Genomic DNA, 13,611 nt, shown 5'->3' on the forward strand with positions numbered 1-13,611 from the left:
AGGCCACTAGCAAACCCTCCTTCTTAGCAAAGTGTGGCGGTGTTGCTGTGGCTGTGGACTTCTACCCAACCCTTCACGCTTGCGTCACAGCTCGGAGGGAATATTTCAAAAGTTGCCTACGATTACAGCTTCAGTGGTACTCGGTTGGGTACTCGGGTTTCATTGAGTACCGGATTTATTGCACAACAAGTCCTCAGGGTAGCTTCAGAGATCGTTCCAGACATCAGAGCACGGGAGGCTTCCATCGGCATCGCAGTCAAGGCCCGCGCATTTAAAATGGCACATCATTTTATTAGGCGCGTAATTCATGGTTCATTGGAGTTTTCATTGACAACAAGTGCCTATGATTCAAAAGTCCAGTTTCTCTCCCTTCTTTCTATCATCCTTCGCCCCCTTATCTTCCTCTTCATCAAGCAATGGAGGCAATACAAATGGCTTGAAGATGAGGCCGCTCGAGCTACTCAACCTGAATGACAGATTTTCCCGAGACGAGTGTCCTTCCAAGCCTCCCCCTCTCTCGTTATAGACCGGAAGGCTGTGTACCTTCAACATGCCCTGCACCACATCTTCCGACTTGATATTCGGCTGCATATGTACTTTCCGTGGCAAAGGGAGCATTTCGAACGTTCCGTCACACAGAAGCTCCATCCATCTCGTGAAACCTGTGGACCGTGGAAACAGGGACGTCGAAAGCGATATTATGGCTGTTAGCCTTCCGCAATGATGGCGCAACAGCGCTCGCAACTTGTGCAAGAACTGAAGTGCATCTGCCGGCCGGCAAACTGACGAGCCATACAGCGCGGGTGATAGAAGACTTGGGACCAAGATCCGATGGATGATCCCAGGCGGCGACGCTTCCAGCTTCGTTGAGACATTGGCAATGAAAGTATCTAAAGGCGACGAGCTAACCGATCCTTGGGGTTGTACCCAGCCCATGGCGGCCATTGACGGCGTAGCATGGAGTTCGCCCTTGATATCACTGGGTTGCAAGCGCTTCCCGAGGTCGAATGTGTGGCAAAAGGCTTCAGAGCTATTCTTGGGATCGCTTTTCACCTCTGGGTCCAGTCACGACAGGTCAGTGCCCCTAGTCGTGAATGCGAACTCGAATACCGGAAGGGGACATACCTTGGTCCGCATCATTCCCCAGGCCTTCATATCTCCACGCAATCTTCATTTTCTCCCCCGATCCCGAGATTGGCTTGCTTCTTCTTGAGCCACTGGCCTTCCCAAGACCGGGAAGCTCGCCTTTCCATGCCTCGCTCGGTCCAAGTACATGTACTTGATGGCCCTGTACGAGACCCTCTGCGGCATAATATCTGAGAAGAACACCTGCAAAGTCAGTCGTTCCGGACTCCTCGACAAGCAGACTGGACCCGAGTGGCAGGCCTGCGTATCCTGCCAGAAGTTGGTCGAGAGATGCTGTCCCTGTCGATGTCGTAGGTCGGCCATCGAGAGGCGACGATCGGACTCCCGCCGGAGGCAGTACTTCCTGTTTGGGGGTAATCGGTTCTCTTGCCGGGCCTCTAGCGGATGAACCAAGAACGACGTTCTTCTTCCTGAACGACATGGCGCGACAAGCTTGTCTGCAGCGAACTGAGTGCCGAACTTTGCGTCTGCTCCGGTGAATGCACGCCGTCTTTTGCGGATGGGCTCAAAGCTACCAAGTTCGTGCAGGTGCCTGCGATTGCGTCAGAACGGACTCGCATGCATGACATCAAGAGAGCCCTTGCTTACTCACTTTACAAGATTCAAATCAAAGCCAATAGTCAAATTAAAAAGAGGTATATGAGAGGAGGGAAGGTTGCTCCAAAGAAAATACCAGTAAGACAAGTGGTTAGGACGAGATAGCGACGTCCTTAATGCTTCTTCTACTCCAACGCAATGTCGCTGAAGAGGGCAGGTGGGGGCGGGGAGCATCACTAACAAAATTTTGAGCCACGCCCGCGGTACGTACTTCAGCCCCATTGGGGTTTCAATTGCTTACTATGCTGGATAAGTCCATCTCTTTGGATTTTTTCCTAGAGCTTCCTGCCGTATCCCGCATCCCCGATTTTGACCTGAAGCTTCTGCGCAGGCAACTACTAAGTACCTTTCAAGATCCGAACTCCTGCGACAGTGAACCTCGAATTTCTTGCCTTGAAGGCATTGTACGAAACCCAACTCGCAAGCATGTCCGGCAGCGGCGATGTGACCCTCTTCGAAGAGTCCTTTACTGTTACCAACTACGATCAGTCCAAGTACGATCGAGTTGCCCGAATCTCCGCTACTTCGACAGACAACCAGACTCTCATGACTCTTGACATCAACATCGAGCTATTCCCTGCTTCCGTTTCTGACAGTCTGCACGTGGTCTTGGCTACTTCCCTAGCCCACGACGGGAGCAAGGACGACGAGAAGGGATGGAGGGACGTCACTAAAGGGAACCAAGACCGGGAGCCCACGCTCGCCGACATGTTTGACTACGTCTGCTACGGAAAGATTTACAAGTTCGAGGATGCCGATGATGGCCAGACCATGTTAGTGCTCGCGGCGAATGCTCGGTGGTTGTTGATTTGGGAAACTAACGATGTTCTCATAACAGCAAGGCCTACGTCTCCTTTGGCGGTCTCTTGATGTCACTCGAGGGCCCCTACAAAAAGCTTACTCCCCTGAGAGTCGACTACGTCTATCTGTTGATCAAGAAATGATGAAGGGCCAGCTGGAATTGCCTACAATGGGCAGCCTGCAGCTTCGCTTCGTTCCATTCGGTCGCGCACGAAACCTGAGGCGACACAAAGTCCACCGAGCCGGATTATGTCCGAGAAGAATCGAGAACTGGGATGTTGTCAGAGTTGAGGGCGTTCAGGAAGAGTACAGAATCGGCGTGTTGGTCTGTTGACGATATCCTCCGTCCTCGGCTGTCTGGTCGGCTCAGCCGTTGATGGCCCCTAAAGATGGGTCCTGGTTATGCGGCCCAGGGAAGGGAAGTCTTCGGTGGATTCTTCGTACGATATGATCGTATTCAGGTTCATTGGCTCTGGTCAGGATGCCGTGGCGGATAAAAAAGTCGAGAATGACCAGCGCACAGTTGGGCTTCCACTTTCCGTTGGCCAACCCCTCCTGGACTTCCTCGACGGTGCAGAGGCTGAACTCGGCCACCTCGCCGTCCTTTGGCTGCGGCACAACGTCGTCGGGTAGCTCGAGATCATAAATCCATTGAACTTCGGGATAGATGAGCCCCTCCTCGCCTGCCTCTGCCTCGGTGATATAAATGTACGTTACGCCGCCGACGTGCTTGGCCTGGTGGCGAACCACCTGCTCCGGCAGGCTAGCTTCCTCGTCTGCCTCGCGGATTACGCACTCGAATGGGTCTTCGCCTGTCATCAGCCCACCAGCCACCGTGTTGTCCAGCATTCCGGGGAACGTCGACTTGGTTGGGGAGCGACGCGGAACCCAAATCTTGATACCGTGACTCGCATCTGGACAGCGCACAAAGCCCGTCATGTGAACGCCGTATCTCGTGACGCCAAACAATCCGGAGGCGGTCCTCTCAATATCGAAGAGAAGCTCGCCATGGCGGCCGTAAACAGGCCACAGCTCGTCGCGCCAGCCACGGAGGATGGGGAAGATGTCGTTGGTTCTCCAATAGCTGGACAGATCTGCCGCGATATTGCTGCGACTATCTAATGTCGGTCCTTGAAAGGCGCGAACGGTACGCTTCTCTGAGTTGACCTGGATCTCGCCCTTTAAGATGCCGGGTGCCTCGAGCAGCTTTTCCACCACCCTTGGCAAGACATACCCGATAGGCACCTCGCCCTCCGAATCATTCCAGACGAGGGTGTAGACAGACCCAGGAGTCTCAGTAGGCTGCGCATTGTCCTGCCCATATGGATACCTGTAACGTTGGTCAGCTGGGGGGCAGTCTTCACGAACAGGGGATTGACTCTTACGAGTCTACTTGGTCGATAAGCTCAATGTTGGAAAAAGTCTTCATCTTGTGGAGGTAATTTCTTCTCGCAATTCGGACGACTGCTTGGTGTATGTGGTGGGGTAAAAGCGTCCGTAACATGAAAGCTTTGGTGATGATTTAATTAGACGATCGTGTGACAGTTCATTTCTCCCTGCTTGATTGAACAAATATGTATGTCCTCAGGGCCGTATCGACATTGGGGTTACAGGCCGATTGCCTGAGATTCTCAACTTCCCCAGGCAACGGTTCGGGAAACTGCGTGCATGCATCTACCAAAGTGGCGGACCCGATAGAGTGATATGATTGGCTAACGCGACAGATGCTTCTCCCAGCGTCTGGGGCCTTCCTGCTGCCCTTCCCCCCACCTTCGAGCATGCCTCATATTTCACTCCTCGAATCATCATCAGCCTCACGTTCAGAAGATGAAAGCTCGAATTTGAACAGATTCAACCCTCTTCTCTTCTGCAAAACACATTCTCGAAAGTTCTCATCTATCTCTCCGGGCACTACCACTACCACCAGAACAGCTCGTTAACAGGTCATATCTCGTTTTGTGTCTGCGACAATTCAACCAAGAGTTGTTCAAAGAACGACCGGCATACCGGCATCTTAGTTTCTTGAAATTCGTTCACCGCGACCCAGCCATCAATGTCTGGTCCTCTTTTCGGCATCGTTCCGGCCGGTCAGCCTCTGCTGACGGACCCAACATCGGCGCCCTCAGAAACCTCATTCCTCTACTCCATATCCGCTGCCCGGCCCTTCTCTCACGTCACAGTGATGCTGCTGCCGGGCGTCGTCCTGCCCACGGACACCGCTGCAGCCATCTACTTCGCAACGGCTGCAGATGTCGCCGCCGCCGCCGCCACGGGCCAAACGCCAAACTTCAAATTCCTTGGCGGTATAGGGACGGGTAAAGAAAGCGCCACCTTCAAGATCAATGCTGGGGGCAACTCGAACAATTGTGGCGCGGATCCCAATAACGGGAGTGTCATGATTGGCGTCTCCGTCGAGCCGGCCGAGTCAGTATTCTCGCGCATCCAAGAGCTCTCGGTGAACCGGTCATCGCAGTCAGGGGCTGCTTCCCAGCCGTCGACGCAGCTCTTGGCGCAGAACATCATCAAGAATGCCTTTAATTTCCTTGCGAGTTTCAGTGGCACAGCCGGCCCTGGTGGCGTCGAAGTTGTGCCGTTGAAAGCGTTCGAGGAGTGGTGGAAGAAGTTCGAGAGCCGTGTCAGATCCGATCCCAGTTTTCTCGAAAGACCGCAGGATTAATGCCGCCGATTCACGTCTATATAGTCATTCTAGCCGATACCCTCGAGAAAAGCCACTATTGTTGTTCATTCGAATGCTTATGAAATTTGTATCCAAAAGTCCGGCGAATTGAGGTTGCACAACGCCTGTATGCGGGAAAACAGCATCAATTCTGCAAAGGCTCAATGCTATAATGCCTCCCCAAAATGAAATAGTCTAAGCTACCCGTGGCACACGCCTGACAAGAACGCCTCAGAAGTGTCATCAAACCAGACCCTCAACAAGCTAGAATGCCTGGAGTCATCACCGTACCGAGAACGCCATCTTTGGAATCATGAAAAAGAAGAATAAAACACCGGTAGAAGAAACAAAACCTCTAATCCAATCGCTGCCCAGACATGCATAATGTTACACTGCATCGCAGGCAATCTCTCTCCCTCACTCCTCATCCAAAGGTTTCATCAGCGGGCTCTTCAACCGTGTTGGACTACCAGCACGACTGCGACGGCCTGCATTGACTACACTCGGTACAAGCCTCTCTCGGCTCTCTGTTCTCACGGCCAAACCGCCACGGTCCATGGAGAAGGGCGGGCGTCCATCGTCGAATCGTTCAATGTTGAGTTTTGGGGTGGCAAGTCCGGATGAGCGGCCAGCCCTGGACCCCTCGCTACTGTCGGAGTGCTCGTTTTCGTCTGAATCAACAGAGCCTAGCTCAAACTGATCGGCGTCGCCCTCCTCAAGAACCCGTTCATAGGTCGTCGATGAACGACCGAAAAGCTTGCTGGTGAAGGAGAAGCCCCGTCCAAACTTCCGTGGGCTTCCTGGACGTCGTGTTCCCCGCACGGCCGTGGCAACCCTGCCAAACCATCGAGCCCGGCGGTCACGCTTGCGCAAAAGAAAGGCCAAAACGACCAGTATCAGGACGAAGGCTAGAATACCAGAGCCTGATTTCGTTTTGGCCTTGTCCAACAGATCGTCGGCAGTGTCGTCCCATTCGTCGTCGTCATTTTCAATCGGGATGGGGGAGAACTTGGAACCTGCCGGCTCGAAGTCCGTCGCACCGGCAATGTTGCTTCCAAATCCAACCGGCAAGGCTGCTCCCTTGGGTGGGATCTGACCGGCTGCGTAAAGCACCATCTTGCCCAACGTCCAGCTAACCTCGACTCCGTCAATCTCATTCACAGGCTGAAACGGGTCAACAAATCCCTTTTCCTTTGCTTCCTCCATGGTTCCTTTAGTAACGTTCAGGCCAGGATGCGGGGTGTGTTCTAGGCCAGGCCTAGGAATTCCAATGCCTTCGTACAAGACGTTGATGAGCCAAGATGCTTTAAAGCAAGCTTCTTGAGCGTTCTTGACTTTCTGGGCAACCGACTTCTTTCTGGCATGGATAGTGGTTTCGATTTCCGACCAGTCCTGGGTACAAAAGTCGACGACGTTCTTTTGGTACGTTGCCAAGTCGTATGCTGTCTTGTGGCCCTTTCCAAAAACGCCATGCGTGGTGTGCCAGAACTCAGACACACCAACGAAGTGGTTTACGTCAAAGTCGATACTTGGCACGTGTTGTCCGTTAAGCAAGCAGGGCTGATCTTTGCATGGCGTGTCCTTTCCTAGCAATGGCTCCGTCTGCCTAAGGCATTCGTCAAATCGGCCAGTTCCGAGGAGCGACAACTCTTTGCCCGCCGACTCGCTGACAACCGGTTCACCCTTGAGAGTTGTTCGCAGCCCTGCAGGAAGGCATGGGTCGGGAAGCTCAAGGCTGTTGGGTTTGCCGTATTGCTCCTTGAGCTTGTCGATATATCGTTCGCGGGCCTGGTTCGCGCCATACCCAAGCCAGGTGGCAGTGAAGACACGGTGCTCGATGGTCGAGCCGTCAATTGTTCGCAGGCGGACGAGCTTGAGATCATTGGCGTGTTTCTCGGCCTCTGTATTGTTCGGCGCGAAGGCAATTTGCGCCGAGGCGCCCCCCATGTCCAGAAAGCCGTAGGTGTGGTGGTCTTTGCCATGGGAGTGTTTGTCGGGATGGTCGAATCCACCCAGTAGATAGTTGGTTGCGAGCCAGCCATAAAGGCCTTCCGTCTCACCAGAGATGACCTGGATGTTGGTGTTGCAATCAGGTAGCGAGAATCGCGTGTTTTGCTGGAGATACGAGCACATGTTCCGGAGCAGGGCTTTTTGTTGATGATCGGGGAGAAGACGCATGCCGGCAGTGGCCATAAGGTAGACAGGTGTATCAGCGACCTTACTATCGGGAACTTCTTTGAGAGCTATGTCGATGAGCGACTGCAGGTGTTCGCGGCCAATCTCTTCAGGTTTCTCGGCAAAGGAGGATACGCCAGGGTGCGTCTTTTTGCTTGTCTGCAGCTTGATCTTTGGCAGACTTTGTAGCTCGTCGACGGAAGCATGCTTGATCGCTTTGGCGTGATCCTTCCACTTGTAAACGTACAGGCGCGTCCCCGAGGAACCCGCATCGAAAATGATGCCATATCGCCCTAGTGGAGGAATGAATCGGTCAGCATATTGAAATCCACAACGCAAGCCAAGTGGGAGATTAGGAGACATAATGCCAGATCGCCTACATTTTTTCCCCATGAGGAGCAACTGGCACAGTCAGGCCGCGTCGCAATCGATGTAGATAGGAACGATGGCAGATCGCGATAGGAGGGAACAGATCGCGACACAGAGCGAGGGTTGGTTGGCGGGGTGGCGTTCGAGGATTCGTAAGTCTTTGTTTGTCGTCGCTATTTGCAAACCCTCAAGGCTCGCCTTCGAGGTCGAGAGTATTCGTGGTTCGTACAGGTCGCAGCTGGGCGAATAAAGGGGGGGGGGCTTTGGTATCGCAACAAGAGAAAAGGCCGGCAGGTAATATTACAGAAAAGTAAGATGATTGATTGCGAAAAGGTATCGGTGATATTTGCCGATAGGACGAAGACTTGTTTCTCTGAGTCTGTCGAGTGAGATATTAGCGAGCGTCGGTCATCCTGGGGATGATCAGGAGAGATTCGAGAACGAAGGTTGGCGAAGGTTGGCAATTGATTGCTCGATTGATTGCCTGTGTCAGGGGAGAAGAGCCAAGGGCGGGACGAAGTCTGGAGACGACAACCTGAGTGGAGAGGTGGGGACCGGAGACGAAGACGCACGCAGCCAGACAGTCAGTTGCTAGGTCGAAGAGAGTGCCAGGGTACTATCTGGACAGTCAAACACTGTGGTCGACTGTACAACACAGTACAACTGTCAAGTCAGGGTGCGCCATGCTACTCCTGGGCCCGATTTTTTGTGGGCTGATTGATTGACGGTCCTGGGCAAGCAATCTGCACCGCACTCGACCTCAAACGAGGATACGTAACCGTCTGAAGTTCGACCATGATTGGCGTTCTTGGGAAGTGGAGATGCACTGTGTCCCCTTTCCAAAGTCTGGACTGTGGCTTTTTTAATCAGGGGAGCTTCAGGTACGTACTGCGTCTCCTAAGTTCTCTTCGCTACTCGCGTATTTGTACGGAGTACTAAGCAAGATAACATCGGATATGCTGAGCAAGGGATTGATTCCATTCCGGCTTTGTCGCTGTCTCTATCCTCTGGTCTGTCTGTCTAGCATATGAACATGGAGGCTCCAGACCAAATGTGGGAATATTTATCTATGGTCCTTGGTGAGATTTGTCTCCGACGATCACTTCCGTTTGCCCTGTTTTGTCTCCTCTTTTTGCCTTTTCTGCTCTCACTGTTTTAACCCTCACCTTCAATTTCTCCCTCAATCAGTACATAAGGAATTACTAAAGGACTTGCATCCCAAGTGGAAAAGCAAGGGTCCAATCACACTAATGCACCAAGAATCACACTAATACAATGTACAGGCTCCGCTCTTGCTTTCCGCTGCTCAGTGCCCACTCAGAGCGACTTGCTCAGGTCCACTCGCCTCCTACTGACGGCCTGTGCACTGTAAGAATTCTAAGTTGTTCCTCGATGCTTGGATGTCACTTGGTAGGGTTTGTTGTGCCAAACTTTTTACACAAAACTTGAGTTGGACCCTAGATGTGGCGTGTCACGTTAGCCAGCCTATCGAAATTCATATCATGGAATTGTACTCCATCCGAGGTTTGTGGCACTTGCCTATCGCTATTGCTAAAAGTGATGATAGATGAAGCGCTGCCAATTTCCGCCGGCAAGACATGGATTCACGCAGCCATGCAATTGGTGCATACCGGTTGTGGCGAAGATTGTCGTTCCACTAATGGACATTGTGATATTTTGACACTGTGTGGACCGTATATACATACTGAAAGCAAGACACCAGCCCGGGAGGTACTCCGTACACAGCTGCATACACACTAAGACCAACCTACCTAGATTGCGGATAAGGCACGTCTCCGTTCCGTCATCCCTTCCAGCTGAGTGTGATCCGATTCTTCAGACTTCCAGCCAATACAGGAGTAGATGTTGTCCTTGGGTTGAGTGGAAAATAAATATCCGTACACTCCATGAAACAAACAATGGGGTTCGTATTTTGCAAGGGATTGTTCGAATCTATTCGCCGGGAGGGAGGGGAGAAGGCCGATGAAGCCAAGCTGTTTGTTCCGCCCTCCAAACCCACCCACTACTGTAGCTACTCACAACCACCCTGCGTCGTTGTCTTCATTCCAAGGCCATCTGTTGACGATGATGTTTGCGTCTTTCAACTCCCGATTCCGAATCGCATTCATCGTCCAACCTTGATCCTACACCCCTCCTCCCCTGTCCGTGTAGGCCCCCATCTCTAGACCACCCCTCATCACCCCTCACTTTCTCCCATCTTTGAACCCTTCTTTTCGTCTCAACATCTATCTGCTGTTCCGTCATCACCCGACTGCCGTGCGTATGCCTCCCGCATGCATTGTCAACCGAAATGATCAAGCACCGACGTTGAGACCAACGTCATGCGCAAACCCCCCATGCTTTGCGGTGTCTGTGCTTCACAATATCAACGCTGACCGTCACCCGCCTTCTGTGATGGGATGATGGGATGAGAGCCTAGAGCCTCCCACCGCAAGCCTAGTTTAATAGCATCCGCCGCCCTGGACCCACGACCTGCTCTCGGTCCAGCAAGAAGAGAGGTGTCGCTGTGGACCACGCTGATGGCATGCACGGGTGACGACACGGCCAGCCGTGGCCTCGTTGGCCCTCGTCTCTTCTCAGCCAACCCATGCCCCCTAACCCCCCCCCACCAGCTCATCATTCGACGCACTGCTTGAAGCCACTTGCCGCCATACGCCTTACGGTTGCTTCTATGTTGGGGTTTTAACGGTGTCAAGTCAAGCTCATGGAGCTTGCCTCGCTTTGCTGGTTTCCTGTCTCTGACTTGGTAACAACCTCGGTCGTTTCGCTGCTCATCAATACACCACGACGTCCAGGGTTGGGACGGCGACATCGATCTAGAATTCGCCCAATTCGATTTGGACATCACGCGTCAAGTACTAAACAGTTGGACTCCTGGTTCTGCTCGTTTAACGGTAAATTGCTGTGCCGCACCAAGTTACCCGTAATTGCGACTTGTGCTGTCTGTCCATCTCGTCATCATACATACAATGGTAGGTTTCCTCTCCCAAAAGACGTTGTTTCGCGCCTGGTTTTGAAGTTCATTCACATACAATGAGTAGACATCACTGTTGGTTCCATTGTGAAGCATACCTGTACCATGCGTCTTTCATGTCATGTTTCTGTTTCTCTTTCTATTGTCTCTTCCCCCAAAAACAAAGCCGCCTGAAAAGAGAGTCCTGTCCTATGGGACCGCCAGTCATGCTTTCTGTCATGGGCCAGGCATATGGCCAAATTCTGCAGGGGCAAGGTTTGGGCGCTGGGCAGCTATCATTGAGGGTCAGTGGCGAGAACATCAGGAATGGTGACACCTTGCAAATACCTCGGGCATATAACTGATATGCGCGTTCCTCCGAACCATGACTGCTGTGGCTGCCATGGTTGGCTTGACTGGTGTGACTGGTTCTGATGCCAGAGGAGAGACCGAGACCGAGTCCATGACCACGAAGAACCGGTTGGTGTCTTAAATTTGAAGCATTGCCAAGTACGCCAGAGAGGCCCCGACTTGAAGATGTACGTACAGCCGGCTTGGAAGCCGCCGACGACCCGAATCTAGCATGACTCTCTGCCCCGATATCAACACCATGCGCCCGGGGGGTTCCGTGCGGAGTCTGTACATCGCCGCCTAGGAAAATGGTTAGAATGTAGAGACGCTGACATGCGGTTGGCACCGGCCTAACCTTGCGCAGGTCCGCTCCTTGACCAGGCCATATCCCCACGAAATGTCCCTGAGCTTCCATCAGCGTGTGCGCTCTGGTACTGACGGTCTGTCCTGGTGGCATAAGGAGGAGCGTGGTGCACAGGGTCTGTTTGCTGCTCGTATATGTTGAGCCTCGCGGCCGATTCATTCTTATTGTATTCGGGCACGCGTGTACCGAACTGGAGAGTTGAAGCAACAGCGTCCAGCGCAGCAGCCTCCATCTGTCCTAGCTCGGCTTTCCTTTTCACCCGGTCGTAAAGCTCCTGGACCTGTGTAAGCCTACGGCACTTGTCTTGGTAGGCATGTGCAAGCTCTTCGTGCTTGTGTCGCACGTCGTCGCAGTCGTCCGAAAGGGCTACTGTACTATTAATAAGCATGCTCGAAGACAGAATGGTCTGTTCCATTGGCAAACTTGCCTTGCAGCTTCTCTTGAAGACTCTCAATTTCTGCGTCGGCGTCTCCCGCGGTCTTTTCAAACTTCACGTTCAGCGACTTGAGCTTTTCGGTCAGAGTCTTCTCTAGGTATCGCTGGTAAACGCTTGTGCATGTCAATGACCCTTCCAAAATGGTTCACCAGGCAGAGAGAACTTACATTTCTTGTGTTGTTTGGTATGCCCAGAAGCTCAATGCTCTCCCTGCACTCTCCATGATGATATTGGGACTCAACCCGCTCAGTACGCTCGTTTTATAGTCCTCAGTCGGGTTCAGGTTGGTCACTACCGCATCGTCTGTATTTTTCAGCTGGGAACCGCAGGCTGGGCAGGTGTTACGCCGCTCAGGTACTGGCCCGATCAAACCATGGCGTCTGGAGCACTTGACGCAGAAAATATGGCTGCCGGACGTAGTCTGTCAGTTTTGGAACGGGCTAGCTCGTGGCGTCACTCCTGATTACCTGCAGGTGGTCACCATCGCCTGGTCACCAAGCTCTTTTCGGCATTTAAGCAAATTGCATTTGAGTGTATGTTCCATGGTCAAAGTATGTGCACAATTGCTGTACACAGCGAGATTCGGTAGGCTTTGTTGGGCGGGTTGTTGATGCGGCGATGTCTCAGACCAGTGATTTTGAACGTGGAACACCACGACGACAACGATCGGAGTAACGATCCGAGGGACAAAATACAAGACCGAGTATTTCTTAAGGCTGTGTGACTTGTGTTGGTGGGAAACTTCACACGGCGCGGTTGGGAATTGAATCGAAAGGACGTATTGCAATGCGCAATGCCATCTGGTCGATGCGGGTGCGATATTACCAAGGACACTAAAGAAGCCGGCGTGACACCATTGACGACCATGAGAATATGGTGTTTGATTCCTTCCCTGACATCTAATGGTTATCCTACCTACCTACTAGGTAGGTGAGCAGGTACGTTCACCCAATGTTCTTGGTCGTGGAAGAGCGGAAGGTACTGCAATACAGCTTTTGAGCTTCCCTAATAGCGCTTGGAAACTTTCGTCTAATGGATTATACTATTACTCTATAAAAAAAAACCCCCAAAAAAAACTGGTTAACGTGCCGGCTATCTTGATTGCACTGAATTGTCCCTTTCTCTACAGTTATTCGTCCCGAGCGAAAGAACCCAAATTTGATTCCGTGCATAATCCTCTAGCTGACGTGACTAACAATGTCACCAACTCTATCGAGCAGCTGTTCATTCAGTTGTCATCATTCCGTCAGCAACCTTATCCAAGGCTAGAGATAATGCAGGCAAGCTTTGGTGATCTAGGGCCCGCCAACGGCTGCGGGCACCGCGCGGGGCACCGTTATACCGGAGTGGGACACCATGACCCCGCTTCACCGTTCATCTCGTCCCGATGAATCGGCCGAGATCGGTTGACCCACCCTGCCGACGGTCAATAAGTGAATTGCTTCGCACATGTTCTGTTCTGGCAGATTTGTTGCCGTAGTACTACCCGGTAATCCAGGAGAAGCTCCGGGAGGCGCACACATATTTGGTGGTTTCCGATGCTCATCAAAGATGAGAGAGGGAGAATTCACGACTTTTGCCCTGTTCCATCCCCTTCAACTGAGGCTAGCGGGGACGTGACAAGATGGCTGCCCGAGAGGACTTCGCTCTAGTCTTTTGGTGTGTCAATGCCGGCAGAGCCTACGAAAAACAGCACAGCACCGTCAGGAACGAAGGGCCGG

General features: G+C 52.5%; 7 protein-coding genes across 7 annotated transcripts; 3 read left to right on the forward strand and 4 right to left on the reverse strand.

Annotated features, from left to right (window-relative positions):
- Window positions 1–290: 290 nt before the first annotated feature.
- CDEST_08406 (Putative elongator complex protein) lies at window positions 291–2,025 on the reverse strand. Its single transcript, XM_062924565.1, has 3 exons — window positions 1,739–2,025; window positions 1,126–1,678; window positions 291–1,055 (listed from the first exon to the last, which is right to left on the reverse strand). The coding sequence occupies exons 2-3, from the start codon at window positions 1,565–1,567 to the stop codon at window positions 349–351; spliced, it is 1,149 nt and encodes a 382-aa protein (XP_062780616.1). The 5' UTR covers window positions 1,568–1,678; window positions 1,739–2,025; the 3' UTR covers window positions 291–348.
- Window positions 1,953–4,169, forward strand: CDEST_08407 (Putative DNA-directed RNA polymerase I, II, and III subunit RPABC3, nucleic acid-binding protein). Its single transcript, XM_062924566.1, has 2 exons — window positions 1,953–2,516; window positions 2,582–4,169. The coding sequence occupies exons 1-2, from the start codon at window positions 2,170–2,172 to the stop codon at window positions 2,685–2,687; spliced, it is 453 nt and encodes a 150-aa protein (XP_062780617.1). The 5' UTR covers window positions 1,953–2,169; the 3' UTR covers window positions 2,688–4,169.
- On the reverse strand, window positions 1,953–4,169 carry CDEST_08408 (Putative NUDIX hydrolase domain-containing protein). Its single transcript, XM_062924567.1, has 2 exons — window positions 3,930–4,169; window positions 1,953–3,874 (listed from the first exon to the last, which is right to left on the reverse strand). Exons 1-2 carry the CDS (start codon window positions 4,046–4,048, stop codon window positions 2,911–2,913), a joined length of 1,083 nt encoding a protein of 360 aa, XP_062780618.1. The 5' UTR covers window positions 4,049–4,169; the 3' UTR covers window positions 1,953–2,910.
- A 173-nt stretch (window positions 4,170–4,342) lies between these two features.
- On the forward strand, window positions 4,343–5,271 carry CDEST_08409 (Putative Hikeshi-like domain, OPI10 family protein). The gene has a single exon (XM_062924568.1). It carries the CDS (start codon window positions 4,598–4,600, stop codon window positions 5,219–5,221), a length of 624 nt encoding a protein of 207 aa, XP_062780619.1. The 5' UTR covers window positions 4,343–4,597; the 3' UTR covers window positions 5,222–5,271.
- A 77-nt stretch (window positions 5,272–5,348) lies between these two features.
- CDEST_08410 (Putative nucleoside phosphatase GDA1/CD39) lies at window positions 5,349–8,240 on the reverse strand. The gene is made up of 2 exons (XM_062924569.1): window positions 7,777–8,240; window positions 5,349–7,689 (listed from the first exon to the last, which is right to left on the reverse strand). Exons 1-2 carry the CDS (start codon window positions 7,787–7,789, stop codon window positions 5,639–5,641), a joined length of 2,064 nt encoding a protein of 687 aa, XP_062780620.1. The 5' UTR covers window positions 7,790–8,240; the 3' UTR covers window positions 5,349–5,638.
- A 1,282-nt stretch (window positions 8,241–9,522) lies between these two features.
- CDEST_08411 (uncharacterized protein) lies at window positions 9,523–9,951 on the forward strand (the record flags this gene model as incomplete). Its single annotated transcript, XM_062924570.1, has 1 exon — window positions 9,523–9,951. The coding sequence occupies exon 1, from the start codon at window positions 9,673–9,675 to the stop codon at window positions 9,949–9,951; it is 279 nt and encodes a 92-aa protein (XP_062780621.1). The 5' UTR covers window positions 9,523–9,672.
- A 948-nt stretch (window positions 9,952–10,899) lies between these two features.
- On the reverse strand, window positions 10,900–12,434 carry CDEST_08412 (Putative E3 ubiquitin-protein ligase CCNB1IP1; the record flags this gene model as incomplete). Its single annotated transcript, XM_062924571.1, has 4 exons — window positions 10,900–11,390; window positions 11,446–11,933; window positions 12,058–12,297; window positions 12,358–12,434. 4 exons carry the CDS (start codon window positions 12,432–12,434, stop codon window positions 10,900–10,902), a joined length of 1,296 nt encoding a protein of 431 aa, XP_062780622.1.
- Window positions 12,435–13,611: the final 1,177 nt, after the last annotated feature.

This window comes from Colletotrichum destructivum, chromosome 5 (assembly GCF_034447905.1).
Source record: "Colletotrichum destructivum chromosome 5, complete sequence".
NCBI lineage: Eukaryota > Fungi > Ascomycota > Sordariomycetes > Glomerellales > Glomerellaceae > Colletotrichum > Colletotrichum destructivum.

Coding starts and splice junctions, on each gene's coding strand:
- CDEST_08409 (XM_062924568.1), top strand. CDS start 4,598: ATGTCTGGTCCTCTTTTCGGCATCGTTCCGGCCGGTCAGCCTCTGCTG.
- CDEST_08408 (XM_062924567.1), bottom strand. CDS start 4,048: ATGTTACGGACGCTTTTACCCCACCACATACACCAAGCAGTCGTCCGA. Junction 3,875..3,929: donor CTTATCGACCAAGTAGACTC/GTAAGAGTCAAT, acceptor CCAACGTTACAG/GTATCCATATGGGCAGGACA.
- CDEST_08406 (XM_062924565.1), bottom strand. CDS start 1,567: ATGTCGTTCAGGAAGAAGAACGTCGTTCTTGGTTCATCCGCTAGAGGC. Junction 1,056..1,125: donor GGGGAATGATGCGGACCAAG/GTATGTCCCCTT, acceptor GACTGGACCCAG/AGGTGAAAAGCGATCCCAAG.
- CDEST_08407 (XM_062924566.1), top strand. CDS start 2,170: ATGTCCGGCAGCGGCGATGTGACCCTCTTCGAAGAGTCCTTTACTGTT. Junction 2,517..2,581: donor GCCGATGATGGCCAGACCAT/GTTAGTGCTCGC, acceptor TTCTCATAACAG/CAAGGCCTACGTCTCCTTTG.